Here is an 18,115-nt window from a genome sequence, read left to right on the forward strand (position 1 = left end):
AAAGACTTCTTACTCGTTCTCTTAGCCTATACCGCCACCATGCGTTCAAATCAATAACTTCATGAGATATTTTCAAACACCGAACACCGACAGAACATTATGAAGACTTTTATACAAATCTAAGCATTACAAAGACTTTTAAGTTGAGTCAGTGTTTCTCAAAATGACAGTGTAAAGGAGTTATTAGGGGTCTCGCTTGAGGGTGCATGCTTGTGTTCTGTTTTGTAAGTTGCTTTTCAAGCTCACTCTAGATCTTGAGGCAAATTGGCTGCTGATGTAAAGGAACATCTAAGAATCACTCTTCTGGACACGGAAACTTCCCACAATCAGCTATGAATTCTTTAACAGTGCAACTGATCTCTGATGAGTTCTACAAAGTCATGAGTTTATGAGGAACACTCTTTGATTGTCCCATTAAGCACACCAACAAATTATTAAAACGTAAAAGTTGGTCAGAAACATAAATGTTGAACTAAACATTGAGTTCCCTAAAATACATGACTCATCAATGACATGAACAACAGACTTTGTTACTAGGCCACGTGAGAACAGTAATGGGAATCATAAGGCTATTGAGGAGAAAACCGTAGCCAAAAAGTGATAGCAATATCTAAACAAAATGAATAATTTAAAATGGGAATTAGGAGCAATTGCTATTTGCCATGAGAACGTTTAAGATTTAATTTTATTTCTAAGTGAGTAGACTTGGTCATGGTTTTAGAGATCCATGTGTTTTACTGTAACTTTTCATTCGACAAGATGTCCTCATGTCATTTTGACTGAAGACCAAAATTATTGTAAGAGATGGCATGTTGCAGAAAATGACATTCAAGGATGCACAGTGGCACACAGTTGTGATGCCAGAACGTGGGAGTCTGAGACAGGAGGATAGCAAGCATGAAACAAGAAAGACTGCATCTCAATAAACAGCAAACAGAAATGCAGATAACGTGAAAGGGGTTGCATTTAACTATACCATGGAATCCAATGACTGAACATCACAGCTAGACTATAACAGAATATGTTACTCTCTTGCCCTTTTCTGAGCAGATAAGTTGGAAAGTGTCTTTAAATATAATTTAAAATGTGAGTGAGTACACAATCAAGAACTTAATATATGTTCGATATAATTGATTTCTGATGGAGTTTGCATTTATTTAAGATGAGTTCTATTAAGGTCAAGAAAACTTTACTTCACATAAGACCCAAGACAATAGGAGACGGGGAATTAGAATATATTAAAAAAAACTTCTAAGTGAAATAAATCAAATTTAAATCTGATTGCTGAAACCATCTTATGGCTAGAAATCACATGTGCGCATCCAGTGGAACAAAGAGAATGAGAACATCAATATCCCACTCTTCCAGGGCTTACCAGAAAACCACTACTGAGTGCAGACATTCCTTGAGCCTGTGAATAAATGGAACTCATGGAGTAAAATCAACAGCCATAAAGACTGTGGATGGGTTTTGCCATCTCGAGATAGTTTCTAAATGTTCCTTCTGAATGGTGTCAGTTAGTCATTGTTGGTTGGGTTGGCTGGAGGACCACCGACAAGACTGGTAAAGCTCACCTCCTTCAGTGTCTATGAGGGATTTCCTAGAGGGGACTGAGGAGAGAAGCCCGCACTGCGTGTGGGTGGTACCACCCCATAGACGGGAGTCAGAATCAGAGCAGGAAAAGGAGAAAGAGCACCAGGTAAGCAATCTCTACTCTAGGTTCTCACCACCTTGATGGGCGCTGGTCCTTCCATGATGAACAGAAACCCTGGGTCAAAACAAACACTTCCTCCCTTGTTTTCTTTCACATTTTGTCCCAGCACTGGGAAGTCTGATGAACAATGGGAGGGTCTGAGTTCTGACTCCAGTTTAATGACATACTTATGCCCCAAAGCCTTTATTCACTCTCTGGGGCTACAGTAGCACCAGGTGTCCTCAAGTGTGGCTTATAGAATATTCCTGACATCAGAACAAATTTTTATCAGCATTACAGCATGTATTGAACTCAATCTAGGCAAAGAATTTTTTTTAAAAAAAGCATTGGTACTTATGTGAGAAAGTTAGTATCTTGATATTTCTCCCAAAACGTACCTGTTGAGAGTGTCAAAAGACTCCATTTTATAGAAATTACATTTTACAGAGAATTACGTAAGATCCTCAGAGAAGAGTGCATCACTGCTTGCTCTCTTTTTCTTTTAAATAGAATTGAGTTGATTTTACTTCCCCAAACATGTATACACAAGGAGATAAACATTGTTGTCATGAGAAATTTCTAACAAAAAGGGGAAATGAGATAAACTTCTACATAAGCATCACTTAGATTTAAAACATTACCTTGAATCCTTTAGGATTTCCCTTCTGCTCTGCTGCCAGCAAATACTTGCTTTTCTGTGGCCCCCTTTGGAGTCTTCTCTCACATAATGGATCCTGAACAGTTTCCCTTCCCTCCACTCATCATTGCTTCTCCCACATCCCCTCTCCCCCAGATCCACTCCCCACTTTCCCTTCAGAAAAGAACAGGCCTCCAAGAGACAACAACCAAACACAACAAAACAAGATACAATTAGTCAAGGCAAAAGCTCTCCTATCAACTTTGCTGGACAGCAACCCAGTAAGAGAGAAAGGGTCCAAAGAGCAGGCAAAAGAGTCAGAGACACCCCACCTACTCTTACAAGTCTCACAAAACAGCGAACTAACAGCCATAACATTCACAGAGGACCTGGAGCAGATCCTTGCAGGTTCTGTGCCTGGCACTTAAGACTCTGAGAACCCATATGCGCCCTTCTTGGTTAATACAGTGAACCATGTTCTCAGGGTGTCCTCCATCCCTTCTGACTCCTACATTCTTTCCTCTTCCTTTTCTGTAGGGTTCCCTTAGTTTTGAGCTCCAAGCTGACCCAATTACACCCATTTCTTAAGGCAACATTTGCAGAAATTAAAAATTACCAACCTTGACCATCTTAACGACTGTGGGATGTTGGCAAGTTTTAGGATGAAACAGGTGAAAAAGAAAAAAGAATGCTATTCATTAAATTCATTTTAAAAATGAACTGTTACTAATGAAACACTAAAAGAAGCTTTGGTTTAATCAGAGCAATAACCAATGCAGTGACATTTCTCAGAATGGAAACTTGAGATCGTGTTAAGTGTGCTACTTAGTGTATGTAAATAGCAATTGTGACAGAATAAAGATTATGAAAAATATGTAGTGGACTAAGGCTGACAACACAAAATTGGGAAATTAGATTAAGTGAACTTATTCGCTCTTCTAAAATCTGGAAGCTTAAGATGAAAGGATTTGCAGGGATAATTTTATTGTGTGGTTTCTGGTTTTTCCTCACAGATTGCTTTCTTCTTCTGGTATCATCACGTGATTGACATCTGTGTTCTCTCTCCCTTCTTTCCTCCTCTCTGCTCTACCTTTATTCCTCTCTAAACTTTTGTTAAAGTCACCAGATACCTTCTAATTAAGGTCTAGCTTAACTACATGTTGTAATATAACAGTCTCATTAGAAGTTTTATCTCTACTGGACGTGGTGACACCCAACTTTAAACCCAGCACTTGGGGGCAGAAGCTGGAGGATCTCATTGTGAGTTCAAGGCCAGTCTGGTCTACATAATGATTTTCGGGTGTTCCAGGACTACAGGGTAAAATCACTCCTCAAAAAGAGAAGTTATAAAGTCCTTTTAAAATAGTACCAGCTTTTATGGTCATATGTACCAGTGCTTAAATATATTAATCTTGGGGTGCTAACAATTCAGTTGATGAGAGTTAAAAGCATTTCTTAGGAATAAACAAGTTAGTTAAAAGGAACCTTAAGAAGGTTTTAAAGTGCTTTTGAGCTGGGAAGTTGATGGGTAAAAGCACTTGACTGCACAAGCGTGAAGACCCTTGTTCTAATCCTGAGAACTCACATAGGGCTAGACACCCAAGGCAGAAACATCTATATTTCTCAGTTCTCTTTTATGGAGACAGGAGGCAGTCACAAGAGAATCTCTAGAATCTCTGGGGCCATCTAGGCTTGTGTGTACAGCAGCAAACAGCAACGGGACCCTGTCTGAAATAAGGTGGAAGACTTGCCCAAGACTGACTTCTGACCTCCACAAATGTCTTGGTCCAAACATACCTGCATTGTAGACACAAACACGAACACAGTGGTTGCCAATGAAACCAGGATTTGGAAATAATAGGGACAAAGTGGTACATGCAAATATTGCAACTTGTCGTGTAAGTTGGTAACAACTAGTTTGGAAACCTCGTTGGAAGTATAAAGTTTACTTAGACAGCTCTACCCTCGAGCAATGAATGTCCATCACAAATGCAAATGTACATCTAGCCAAAATATATATGTAAGAACATTCATACTATTATATAAACAACCAAACCTTATGCTAAGGCAAATGAATAATATATTAATAAATTGTGGCATACTTAGCCAGAATAATTTATATCAATAATAACAAACCACATTAAAGCAGTGCTATGCATACATTTCATAATAACAATATAGAATGGAAGAAGCTTGACACAGAGGAGCTGGAACAGAACAAGGAACTTGCATAGACCCCAAAGTGGCAAGACCACAGAACTGGAAGTCAGAATGTTTGTGATATTTGGGCCAAGAGACATCGTAAAGGATCATTTATGTGGCACCTGGGGTGATAGTAATGCTTTATTTTCCTGGGGCACTAATGGTATGAGCTGTTCTTATTTGGTGAAAACAAAATTAGCTGAACATTGAGAGTTTTCTTCAGCATGTAATAATTTGAGTTAAAGGCTTAACTTTTTTAAAGGCTGGACAAAAAAATACTGTCCATAGAAGAGTGTTTCATTGTACCATGTTTTCTTAGATATGGTTCACTACATCGTTTATGGCCATTCTGTTAACAATGATTTAAATCGAGAGAATGCCGCGAATCAGCTTGCACTTTCAACTTAGCATCAAGTAGACAGTGAAGACAATGGCCAGAATGCACAGAAAATAAACCAATATTTGATCTTTATTAAGGCAAACTTCACCACAGGTGAGCCTGTTGATGTATGCTCATAATCCCAACACTTAGGACAACAGAAGCAGGCTAATCATCATGAACTTTCCATCAATCTGTACAAAGCCATGCCAGATCAGCAAGACCCTATGTCAAATAACCAAACAAAATAAGGCTCCATTAACAAAAAAGTCCTAATTTGTTACGGCAAGTACTAGTTCTAAAAAAGAGAAAAAATAGAGTGAAAAGGGAGCTCAGCATGCATTGGTAGGGCATAGAAATATAAACAAACACAATGAAGTAGAATTAAACTTTCTCTTATAGGACGAAACTTGAACAGACAAATCCAAATGAGAGGATAAATTAAACCTATATCTCAAGGAGATGTCTCTCTGTACTCTACATCAGGGTTAGTTATGATAAACGAGGTGAACATCACTTCAAAATAATCGCTCTAATAGAATCCAAAACTATTGCGCACAACAGCATTTTCTCTTTCAGCATTTTCTCTTTCTTCAGCAGCCGCCTGGCTCTGAAGGTTAGGAAATAATGGCTTAAGAAATTTAAACTCATTTGTTCCTGTACCTCCTTTCAGGTACACCTCATACTGGTAGCTCTGGGACAAGGTTCCCGAACCACTGACATCCATCAAGTGACCAGGAAAGTGTCCCTCAGGCACAGAGCATCCACCCAGAGAGCCTGCCCTGACCCTCCGGCACAGCCTCACCCCCACGAAGAGCAGCACAGACAAGAGAAAGAGCGAAGACACAGATGCCAAGGCAATGACCAAATAGAGTGTGAGCAAGTCATTATTATGCTCAGGGTCGCGGGACACCTCAGGCAGAGGCAGGTAGGGCTGAGAGAAGCCATCCACCAGCAGCACATGCAGAGTGACACTGGCAGACCGCGGAGGATCGCCATTGTCCTTGACCAGCAGCAGCAGCCTGTGCTTGGGTGCATCGCGCTCGCTCAGCAGCCTGGAGGTGCGCACTTCGCCATTGTGAGCCCACACGCTGAACAACCCTGGCTCCGTGGCTTTGAGCAGCTGGAATGAGAGCCAGGCATTCTGGCCAGAGTCCCGGTCCACTGCCACCACCTTGGTGACCAGGTAGCCAGGCTCCGCTGCCCTGGGCAGCAACTCTGTGAAGGGCGCAGAGGCGTTCTGCAGTGGGTAGAGCACGAAGGGCACATTGTCATTGGCGTCCAGTACCTGCACGCGCACCAGCGCCTGGCTACTGAGCGCGGGCGAGCCTTGGTCTGTGGCACCCACGTGGAACTCGAAAGTTTGCAGGGTCTCATAGTCCAGCGCCCTGAGCGCGAACAACTGCCCGTTGTTGGCATTGATGGAGATGAGCGAGGGTAGGGTCAGCTGCGGGTCGTGGGTGGGCATCAGCGAGTAGGTGATGTGAGCATTGGAGCCTGAGTCTGAGTCTGTGGCGCTGATGGTGCCTATGTGTAGAGCGGGGCTGTTGTTTTCTTGGACAAACAAGGTGTAGGAGCTTTGATTGAAGGCGGGGGCGTTGTCGTTGACATCGGACACCTCTACTGTTATGATGTGCTGGGTTGTGAGCCTGGGTGTGCCCATGTCGCTGACTGTGATGGTGATGTTGTATTCAGCTCTGCTCTCTCTGTCCAGTGGCCCCTCTGTCACTAAAGTGTAATAGTTCTTGAAAGTGGGTTTTAAGAGAAATGGGAGATCGTTCTGAATAGAACACACCATTCTTCCATTGTCTCCGGAATCTGCGTCAGAAACACTGAAAACAGCAACTACAGTCCCCGGGGAGTTTTCTGGGATAGGGATTGTGAGCTTTCTGATAGTCAGCTCAGGGGCATTGTCATTCACATCCAACACCTGCACAACCACAGTGCATTTCCCCGAAAGGCCTCCTCCATCCGTGGCTGCGATTTCTATGTTATACTGGTTAGTTACTTCGAAATCCAACTCTTCCCTCAGACAAATTTCTCCAGTGATGTCGTCTATAACAAATGGCAGAGAAGCTCCACCACCTTGAAACAGAGAGTAGGCTACACTCCCATGAAGTCCCACATCTAAATCCCTGGCAGAAACTGCAACAACTAAAGCACCAAGGGGGCTGTTCTCAGGAATCTGAACCTCATAGAGCGACTGTACAAACTGGGGAGCGTTATCATTGATGTCCACGACCTCAATGCGAACTGTGGTGGTCCCAGACCTGGGTGGAGACCCACCATCCACAGCAGAGAGGGTTAAAGTGAGCTCAGGCTGCTCCTCCCTGTCCAGGGCTCTGTCCAGCACCAGCTCTGGGTATTTCCTGCCATCAGCACGACTGTGAGTAACGACATGGAAGTGGAGGTTGGGGCTGACTGTGTAGTTCTGAACAGCATTGCTGCCTATGTCAGGGTCCTGAGCTGCCTTCAGAGGAAACACAGACCCTGGCTGGACGTTCTCTGGGATCTTTAGGAGCATTTCCCTGTGCGGGAACTCTGGAGAATGGTCGTTTATGTCTGTGAGCTGCAGGTCAGTTTGGAAGAACTGCACAGGGTTTTCCAGTATGAGCTGGAAGTGGAGCATACAGGGTTCTGTCGCCCCACACAGCTCCTCGCGGTTTAGTTTTTCCTTCAAGAACAAATTCCCTGTCTCTGCATCCAGTTGCAAGAGCTCTTTGTTTCCTTTGTAATGGATTTGCGCCCCTCTGGTGGCCAGTTCCCCCACCTTGAGCCCCAAATCTTTTTCCAGATTAGCCACCAGGTAGCCAGTCTCCATTTCTTCTGGCATGGAGTACCTAATTGCCTCAGAACCAGCCTCCCACAAAAGCAACAATATAGTAAGAAAAACGACTTGCCTTTTCTCTGGTGATTTTGCTAGAGCTGTCTCCATTGTTCAGATGTAGTCCAGAGGGTGCTGCTTCTTCAAGTCGATTACAGTCCACTAATGGGGGGTTCGTAAAAATATTGAACTAAATCTGATTAAAAAGACGCCTTCATCCCAAATTCTCCAGACACCTTTCCTATTACCTTCTCCCTCAAACAGCCGCCAAAGTACTGGTTCACAGATTAAAGAGATGGCGTCCTGGGCGGCTGCAGAGCTCATTCTTCAGAATCTTAGCCTGCAGCGCCACCAAGCGTCCTTATTTGTTCATGCATTTCATTTTCAAATTTGTTTCCAAATTTGAACTGTGATGTGGTTCAATATCCTTTTAATTACACACGCAGCCTAAACTGTAAGTTCAGTTCTTAACAATTGGAAATTCTAAATATGATTTTTTTCCTGAATTATGTTTTGGTTGTAAGTATAAATTTTAGAACAACTTAAGATGGCATTAACGTTTTGTCATAAGAGTACCAAGTAGATGAATCAGGTTTCTTGTGTAGATTTATAATTTGATTGTGTGCAAGAAACTAAAGAAAATAGGTGCATAGAGAAATTAATTTATACTTTTTATAGATGTTTGTAATATAACATACACCCAGAAAGGGACAAAATCTTAATTGTATAACCTATTGAGCTTTTATAATGTTTTTTTTAGTTCAGTTTAGATAAAAATAAAATAGGCAAAAGTCCAAGATAACCAAGACTGCTATTGTTTGGTTACTTTGTTCCTTGAAAAGATAAGCATTTTGCATGTGTAGTGTACTAAGACCACCAAAGCATGAGCGTTCCAGTTGCTTCATATCCCTGTTAACATTAGTGTTGTAGTCTCAGTTTTGGTGTTTGTCTGGTGACTTCACACCTAAATTCAACTAGCATTTGTCTGCACACTTTCATGTTGACTGACATCAGGATAGAGTCTTGGGAGGAGCATGTTTATTTCTGATATGGGGCTTCTATTTGTTTGCTTGTTGGTATGAAGAAGTATTTTGTATAATCTGTGTAATCTTTTTCAGATATAAATGCTTAAATATTTCCCACACCATGCCTTGAATTTTGTTGATATTGTGACTTGATCAATAAAACATCTTGTTTAGTTTGATTTGGCAATACATTTTAAAAATTTGTTTAGTACTTTTAAATTTTCTTAATTTCAAGATACCATATGTGTGTATTTTGAATGTTTTCTTTTGCTGTATAAACCTATTGATTTAAAATATGTGTTGGATGAATTAAGTTGGAGCTCTTGATTTCCTTTACAACATGTTGCAAACAGATGCACCCTCTTCTGATGGCTATCGCTGTCCTGAATCAGGGCGGTTGCAGGTCTACCCCAGTGCTCCAGTTTCTCTCCGATGGTCACGTAACACTCTGTTGTCTTCATTACTCCAGAGATGAAAGTCTCCTGAAGTATGTTTATTTTTAATGTATATGTGAATAAATGTCAAAAGAGTGTGAATGTCCTTGAAGCGGTGTTGGCTCTCTGAGAGCTGGAGGGAAGGCAGCTGTAACCCCTCGACAAGAGGAGCTGCTGAAAACCGGACTGAGATCCACTTGATCTTAACTGCTGAGCCATCTCTTCAAGAATTAAAAGATTTGTCTTGCAATAATTTCATGTGTTTCATATAGACATGCATTCCATCCATTAATTCTGTATCCCTTTATATTTCCGTGAACTTTTAGCATTCATGTAGCTTTATGAAATATATGTTTTTGTTACAGAATTGACATTGAGTCTTAAATAACAATTGTCTATTTATTTGCTCAGTCATCCCTTTTTTCAAAAATATTAACCATTTTATTTTGATGACATTGTTGTTTTATTCTAGCAATGCATCTTCTAGATCATTGTGTTATGTTTTCTCCTCTTGGTCTTCTTTATATTGCCCAGTTTTGTGATGTACACCTACTGATTGTTGGTATGATGTAAAGTCCACCCACAATCAGGATGCTCCAGGAGGAGCTCACCCTTTGCTCTTGGTTTGACAGAGCTCTACCTCCTACAGTCACGCCAACTCAAACAGGCACCAAACTTGGTCAGGATCCTCTGATGTCCTTAAAAGCAAGTAATTTGGGCAAATTTCAAGTTACAAACATGAATTCTCTGCATCAGCTCTGCCAGGTGGTTCCCAACCTATAATCATTGTAGTTTGTACAAAATCTCATTCTGCCTTCAAAGGGTTTCCAAATTATTTTTTGTCTTCTTTCCTGGACTTCTGAGTTGACAAGTGTCCTGGGCAGGAAAACTGACCCTAGCTCAAGTTTTCCGTGCTGTCAGAGGCTACTTAGTTATAGTGGCTATGTAAAAAACCTGTTGATTATTAGTCAGTTTTATGGTTGTTTTTCTGATGTCAGATAATCCATCTAGGCTGGAGGGAATTCTACGAAGCATATGCATAATCTTTAACTTCATATTTTAAAATATTGGACTTTTTGTAATATTCAACCATGAAGGAAGAGGGATATATTTTTTTCTTCCTAATGCTGGGGAGATTGAACCTATTAGGCAAATGTCCTACTGTTGGGCTACAACAACAGAATTTGGCTTCTTTTAGTTCAGGCTGGCATCTTGAGTACTGGATACTTAGTTCAGGCTGGTATGCTGAGAACTGGACACTTAGTTCAAGCTGGTATCCTGAGTAACGGGTACCACACCACAAGAGGCATCTTGGCACGTAACTGGCAGATTGTTAAAGTTGTTTGCCATATTGAGACTTACATATTTGTTTGTATTTACTTTTTCTTACTTTTACCTAAAATTGGATAACCAAAATTACATTTCAAGGATAAGGGGTGGTCATTGATTTTCATTCTATATTTCATTACTTCATTATGGGAGGGAACACTAATTCAGGGAAAGATGCAAACACTTAAACTCTATGGGAATGACATTGGATATTTAAAAACAAACAAAATATAAACATGATCAATCTGTATACATTTGTTACATGCATGGAAAATTTATAAGGGAATCCATCGCTTTGTACAATGAATATATACTAAATAAAAAGCAAAACATGTAAAGATATTATATTGTATACCAAATTCTTCACTTGTTCATATTTTGGAGAAAGCTAAATAATCCTGCAATTGTATTTTTTTGGAAATCACATAATAAGCTTACTTGATTCATTTAATATAAGTTAATTATAATTCAGCTTAATTCATTACAGTTCAAATCAATTAAGAACCAAAATAGGCAGCACAATTGAAACATTAAATTGACTGAGGATACCTCATGGTTACACCAGATAACCAAACAAGTGATAATTAAATATCACAAAAAGAACTGTTTTGCTTTCCATAGCTACCAAACAATATAAAATGAAAAGTATCAGAACTGACAACCAGAACCAAATAAAATACTGAAATTCCCAGAGTCTTTTGAAAGGGGAAGAGGAGCTGCAGGAAAACCAGAGGAAACGTATGTTCCAGAGACAGGGCCACAGTGGAGAGCTTAGAATGCACAAGTCTCTGAGTGTGGTTTCTGATATGATTTAACCGTGCATGCTGTCTGAGGTACATTTCCTATTTCTAGGGTAAAGTAGGAAGGGTTTTGGCAGGAAGAGGAGAGCAAAGAAGGCTTGTGCTCAGACCACTTTCTTCTCTTCATACAGTCCAGAATCTTAGCCTAGGAAGTGGTGCCACCCACCATGGTCTTTCTCCTCAATTTCCCTAAGCACGATACTCCTCCATAGGTGTGCCCAGAGGTCAGGTGGATCTAGACCTCAAGGTCACAGCTGAGATGAACAGAAAACCCCATAGCGCTCCATTTACACTTTTATTACTAAGACAAAGGGATAAAGTGAGATCATCAAAAGTCTTGATTCTTTGGAGGACCCAAGTGCTTACTTGTACTATTCAGATTAGGTTTCAAAGGCTATTGTGTCAAGCAATGATTTAATAGGTGGGGTTATTTGTCTTTGTGTTTGTTCCTTTCTGGAACCTGGAAGTGCACCTAGAGCCTGGCATGCATGCATGGTCTACCATGGATTATACCCTCAGTCTGGAATACTTTTGTTTTGTGATAAAGGTGGCAAATCATTAATATATAAGGTTATCCCTTTAATAGTTACAAAAGAATAGTTAAGGGCTGGAGAGATGACTCAGAGGTTAAGAGCACTGGCTGCTCTTCTAGAGGTCCTGAGTTCAATTCCCAGCAACCATATGGTGGCTCACAACCATCTGTATTGAGATCTTGCGCCTTCCTCTGGCAAGCGGGCATACATCGAGGCAGAATGTTGTATACATAATAAATAAATAAATCTTTAAAAAAAAGAATAGTTAAATGAATATTTATGTAAAATGTGCTAGGTATGTGGTGGACAAATAATACAACATATATGGTCCACAAAAGAAGGAAAATGTCACATTTCTAGTGTCTTGATATTTAACAAGGGAATGTTTATAATTGGAAGAAAACTATGCTTGTTAGTAATAATTATAAGGAATTTCAGCTGTGAGTGAAGCTCACTAACAGACTGGATGATTAGCACATACAAGGTCTTAGATTTAATATCCAATGGCAATAACATAACTCAAAAAACCGTGAACACCTGGGCCATAAAAACTTGAAATTTTGGGGTGAAAACAGTAAAGTAGTCAGCATGCGGGAGACGGAGAGATGAATGTCTAACAGTTGGAGGCTGTCTGAAGTACACAGTGAGTTCTAGGACAGCCAGAGTTACATGGTGAGAACCTGTCTTTAAAAAAGAAAACCAAACAGGCAAAAAAAAAAACCCACTCACACACAAAACAGGGAAAGTGAATTCATTTTGTTGCATAATACTTGAGCTAAAGTTAAACATTAAGGTGAAATATAGAAAAATTTATGTTCTTAATATTCACTATACCTGAAATAACTAAAAAGAGCAAGAAAGAAAAAAAACACATTTTAGCAATGGAGAACATGCATATGTTTCAATACAATGCCAATACTTTGATTAAAGTGACTCATTTTCTTAAGAGAACCATATTGTTAGAGATTTGACAAAAAATAAATTCACTGAACTAGATACAACAGTTAACTGAAGACAAAGCTATCCCTGCAGTGAGGAGTTTCCTTGACTTCTCTCCCAGCATCCTGAAGCAGTAAGTTGGGAATCACGGGTTTGAGAAAATTGAACTCACCAGTCTCAGAGTCTCCAGTCAGACACACCTCATAGTGGTAGCTCTGTGACAGGGTCCCAGCGCCACTGACATCCACCAGGTGTTCAGGAAAGTGTCCCTCAGGCACAGAGCAGCTACCCAGCGAGGCTCCCCCGACCCCCCTGCACATCCTCACTCCTACGAACAGCAGCACAGACAAGAGAAAGAGCGAAGACACAGATGCCAAGGCAATGACAAGGTACAGCGTGAGTCTGTCCTCATTCTCTTGAGCTGGATTGCGCTCCATCTGGGGCAGAGGCAGGTAGGGCTGAGAGAAGCCATCCACCAGCAGCACATGAAGAGTGACACTGGCAGACCGCGGAGGATCGCCATTGTCCTTGACCAGCAGCAGCAGCCTGTGCTTGGGCGCATCGCGCTCACTCAGCAGCCTGGAGGTGCGCACCTCGCCATTGTGAGCCCACACGCTGAACAGTCCAGGCTCCGTGGCCTTGAGCAGTTGAAATGACAGCCAGGCATTCTGTTCTGAGTCGCTGTCTATGGCCACTACCTTGGTGACCAGGTATCCTGGCTCTGCCGCCCTGGGTAGCAGCTCTGTGAAGGGCGCAGAGGCGTTCTGCAGAGGGTAGAGCACGAAGGGCGCATTGTCGTTGGCGTCCAGCACCTGCACGCGCACCAGCGCCTGGCTGCTGAGCGCGGGCGAGCCTTGGTCTGTGGCGCCCACGCGGAACTCGAAGCTCTGCAGGGCCTCATAGTCCAGAGCCCTGAGCGCAAACAACTGCCCATTGTCAGCATTGATAGAGATGAGCGAGGAGAGATCCAGCTGTGGGTCGTGGGTGGGCATCAGTGAGTAGGTGATGTGGGCATTGGAGCCTGAGTCTGAGTCTGTGGCGCTGATGTTGCCTATGTGCAGGGCGGGGCTGTTGTTCTCTTGGATAAACAGGGTGTAGGAGCTTTGTGTGAAAGCGGGGGCGTTGTCGTTGACATCGGACACCTGTACTGTTATGGTGTGCTGGGTTGTGAGTTTGGGTGTTCCCATGTCGCTGACTGTGATGGTGATGTTGTACTCAGATCTGCTCTCTCGGTCCAGTGGCCCCTCTGTCACTAAAGTGTAATAGTTCTCGAATGTGGGCTTCAAAAGAAATGGGAGATCGTTCTGAATAGAACACACCATTCTTCCATTGTCTCCGGAATCTGCGTCAGAAACACTGAAAACAGCAACTACAGTCTCCGGGGAGTTTTCTGGGATAGGGATTGTGAGCTTTCTGATAGTCAGCTCAGGGGCGTTGTCATTCACATCCAACACCTGCACAGCCACAGTGCATTTCCCCGAAAGGCCTCCTCCATCCGTGGCTGCGATTTCTATGTTATACTGGCTAGTAACCTCGAAATCCAACTCTTCCCTCAGACGAATTTCTCCAGTGACTTTGTCTATTACAAATGGCAGAGAAACCCCACTGCCTTGAAACAGAGAGTAGACTACCTTCCCATATATCCCAGCATCCAAATCCCTGGCAGACACCGTCAAAACTAAGGCATTAAGGGGGCTGTTCTCAGGGACTTGAACCTCATAGAGCGACTGTACAAACTGGGGAGCATTATCATTGATGTCCACGACTTCAATGCGAACTGTGGTGGTCCCAGACCTGGGTGGAGACCCACCGTCCACAGCAGTGAGGGTTAAAGTGAGCTCAGGCTGCTCCTCCCTGTCCAGGGCTCTGTCCAGCACCAGCTCTGGGTATTTCCTGCCATCAGCACGACTGTGAGTAACGACATGGAAGTGGAGGTTGGGGCTGACTGTGTAGTTCTGAACAGCATTGCTGCCTATGTCAGGGTCCTGAGCCGCTTTCAGAGGAAACACAGTCCCTGGCTGGGCGCTCTCAGGAATTGTTAGGAGCATTTCCCTGTTCGGGAACTCTGGAGAATGGTCATTTATGTCTGTGAGCTGCAGGTCAGTTTGGAAGAACTGCACAGGGTTTTCCAGTATGAGCTGGAAGTGCAGCACACAGGGTTCTGTAGCCCCACACAGCTCCTCGCGGTCTAGTTTTTCCTTCAAGAACAAATTCCCTGTCTCTGCATCCAGCTGCAAGAGCTCTTTGTTTCCTTTGTAATGGATTTGTGCCCCTCTGGTGGCCAGTTCCCCCACCTTGAGCCCCAGATCTTTTTCAAGGTTAGACATCATGTAGCCAGTCTCCATTTCTTCTGGCATGGAATATCTTATTGTCTTACAGTCAGCCTCCCACAAAAGCAACAGCATAGTAAGAAAAACGACTTGCCTTTTCACTGGTGATTTTGCTAGAGCTGTCTCCATTGTTCAGATGTAGTTCATAGGGTGCTGCTTCTTCAGGTCAATTACAATCCACTCACGAGCGTTTGTGAAAATATTGAACTAAGTCTGATTAGAGAGACCCCTTCTTCCCAAATTCTCCCAGAAACCTTTCTTGATACCTTCTCTTTCGAACAGCCGCCAAAGAACTGGTTCTTTGCCTAAGGAGATGGCGTCCTGGGCGCCTGCAGAGCCAATTCTTCAGACTCTTAGCCTGCAGCGCCACCAAGCGTCCTTATTTGTTTGTGCATTTCAATTTGCCATTTCTTTCCAAATTTTAACTGCAAGTGTTTCAGTATTCTTTTAATTTACACATAGATATAATTTAATTCATAATTTTGTATATGTTTCTGATATTTGGCTTCTATTTGTTTGCCTGTTGGTCTGAAGAAATACCCTGTATATTCTGGATAATCTCTTTTCCAGATAGATATGCTCAAATATTTCCCACTCAATGCCTTGCATTTCGTTGATATTGTGGTTTGATCAATAAAACACTTTAATTGTGTTTAATTTGACCTGTTAATAATTTTCAAATTTGTTTAGTACTTTTAAATTTTCATAATTTAAGGTCATAAGAATAATGTGTATATTTTGAATATTTTCTTTTGGCATTTATATACTTATTCACTTCAAATATGTTTTGAATGAACTAAATTGGAGTTCTTGGTTTCCAAATGCCTTTATACCGTGTTCCAAACAGACGCACTCCCTTCTGAGGGGTGATCACTGTCTTGAGTCACAGTGGTTGCAGGTCTGCCCCAGTGTTCCTGTTTCTCTCTGGTGGTTATGTCTTCATTACTCTAGACTTACCATGGATTTTATTGAGATGAAAGTCTCCATTTTGAAAAGAAGTCTATTTTTAATGAGTAGTTTTAAAATCACATAAATGACTTGGAAATGCAGAGATTCCTCTCCACATCATGTGTATCCTTCCTCCCTATAGGTACCCCATCAGACTGGCATGCTTCTTGCAGTTGATGATCCTACATTTACACCACTGAGCCCATATTTTAAATTAAGGCTCCTACTTGGTGCTATACAGTGTGTAGCCATGGATAAATTTAATCACACAACATATATTTTTAGCATATCATAGTTTCATTGTCTCTTCCCACCCCCTGCCCATCCCCTAAATCTATCTATCTCTATCCTGTCTCATTAGAAGACCTGGAAATCACTTATAGTTTTCCTTCCTCCATAGTCAGAATTTTACAGAATTGGTTTTTTTTATCTTAGTGACTCTGACTTACAAATGTGCACTTAGGTTTCTTAATGGCCTTCTATAGGTTGATAGCTCATTTCTTCTTGTTGAACAACAATCTCCTTTGTGGATCCTCATAGAAACAGATGAGTGTAGAATCCACTGAAATTAGACTTACAGGTTGTTTTGTTGGACCACAAGCTGGGTCTTCTGGAAAAGCAGCAAGGTGTTTTAACCACGGAGATACCTCTCATACCTTTATTTTCTATGTTTTAAAAAGATTTTTTTTTATTGATTCTGTGTTTGTGTGATGTGTGTATACTTCAGGAGAGTGTGAATGTGCTTGCAGAGGGTGTTGGGTCCCTCTGAGCTGGGGTGAAGGCAGTAGGTGTTGGGGAGGCTGCTGAAAACTGATCTGAGATCCACTTGATCTTAACTGTGTGCTGTTGCTTTAAGTCTTTTTAAAAAGAAAAATCTGTATTTGTTTAAGGTTTCTCATATTGACATGCATTGTATCCATTAATTCTGTATTTCATTATTTCTATGATGTTTTACTATTTATATAGCTTTGTGACATATAATTTTTAATGAAACTGACTTTTGATCTTAAGCTCCATTTTCTTATAAAATTTCTATTTATTTGCTCAGTCATTCCTTGTTTCAAAGATTTAACCATTTTATTTTGGTTATTATCTTGACATTGTAGTTTTATTCTAGCACTGGCATCTTCTAGGTCGGGACTGTGTAAAGTCCGCCCACAATCAGGATGCTCTTATCCTCTTCCAGGAGGAGCTCACCCTTTGCTCTTGGTTTGACAGAGCTCTACCTCCTACAGTCACGCCAACTCAAACAGGCACCAAACTTGGTCAGGATTCTCTGATGTCCTTAAAAGCAAGTAATTTGGGCAAATTTCAAGTTACAAGCGTGAATTCTCTACATCAACTCTGCCAGGCAGTTCCCAACCTATGCTCTTGGTAGTTTGTACAAAATCTCACTCTGCCTTCAGAGGGTTTTCAAATTACCTTTTCAGTCTTCTTTCCTGGACTTCTGAGTTGACAAGTGTCCTGGGCAGGAAAACTGACCCTAGCTCAAGTTTTCCGTGCTATCAGAGGCTACTTAATTGTGGTGTCTGTGTCAAAAACCTGTTGATTATCTTTTAAGCAAACTGTCTGTAGGACTCGGTTCTCATAGAAGTGACTTTCTGTTGCACTGACATAATAATTTCTGTCCTTTAGTCAGCTTCATGGTTGTTTCTCTGATGTCAGATAATCCATCTAAGACAGAGGGAAATTCTACCATATTATGCATAATATATAACTTCGTACTTTAAAATATATAAAATTTTGTAACCTTTGATCATGAAGGAAGGAGGATATATTTTTTTCTTCTTAATTCTGGGGAGATTGAACCCAGAGACTCGAATCTTTAGGCAAAAGTTCTACTGTTGGGCTACAACAAGAGAGCTTAGCTTCTTTTTCTTCAGGCTGGCATCCTGAGGACCCAAAGAGGCATTTGGCACATAATGGGCAAGTCATTAGAGCTGTCTGCCCTATTTAAGTTTGCATCTACTTTTCTCACTTTTACCTCTTTCTCACTTCCATTTTAAAATCGAATAACCAAAAATTACATTTCATCTATAAGG

The 18,115-nt window shown here is 41.5% G+C and overlaps 3 protein-coding genes across 4 annotated transcripts in view; all 3 read right to left on the reverse strand.

Moving 5' to 3' along the window:
• LOC121453419 (protocadherin gamma-C4) overlaps positions 1 to 18,115 on the reverse strand; it is a 725,389-nt gene that overhangs the window by 346,606 nt on the left and 360,668 nt on the right. The gene's annotated exons all lie outside the window — the stretch shown is intronic.
• LOC121453429 (protocadherin beta-6-like) lies at positions 4,904 to 8,229 on the reverse strand. Its single transcript, XM_041660217.1, has one exon. It carries the CDS (start codon positions 7,844 to 7,846, stop codon positions 5,444 to 5,446), a length of 2,403 nt encoding a protein of 800 aa, XP_041516151.1. The 5' UTR covers positions 7,847 to 8,229; the 3' UTR covers positions 4,904 to 5,443.
• Positions 12,212 to 15,423, reverse strand: LOC121453434 (protocadherin beta-8-like). Its single transcript, XM_041660223.1, has one exon. The coding sequence runs from the start codon at positions 15,252 to 15,254 to the stop codon at positions 12,861 to 12,863; it is 2,394 nt and encodes a 797-aa protein (XP_041516157.1). The 5' UTR covers positions 15,255 to 15,423; the 3' UTR covers positions 12,212 to 12,860.

Source organism: Microtus oregoni, unplaced genomic scaffold (genome assembly GCF_018167655.1).
Source record: "Microtus oregoni isolate MIOR12 unplaced genomic scaffold, Mior012 000011F_ref0000422, whole genome shotgun sequence".
NCBI lineage: Eukaryota > Metazoa > Chordata > Mammalia > Rodentia > Cricetidae > Microtus > Microtus oregoni.

What these genes read in the sequence shown, in the direction of transcription:
- LOC121453434 (XM_041660223.1), bottom strand. Translation starts at nt 15,254, where the DNA reads ATGGAGACAGCTCTAGCAAAATCACCAGTGAAAAGGCAAGTCGTTTTT.
- LOC121453429 (XM_041660217.1), bottom strand. Translation starts at nt 7,846, where the DNA reads ATGGAGACAGCTCTAGCAAAATCACCAGAGAAAAGGCAAGTCGTTTTT.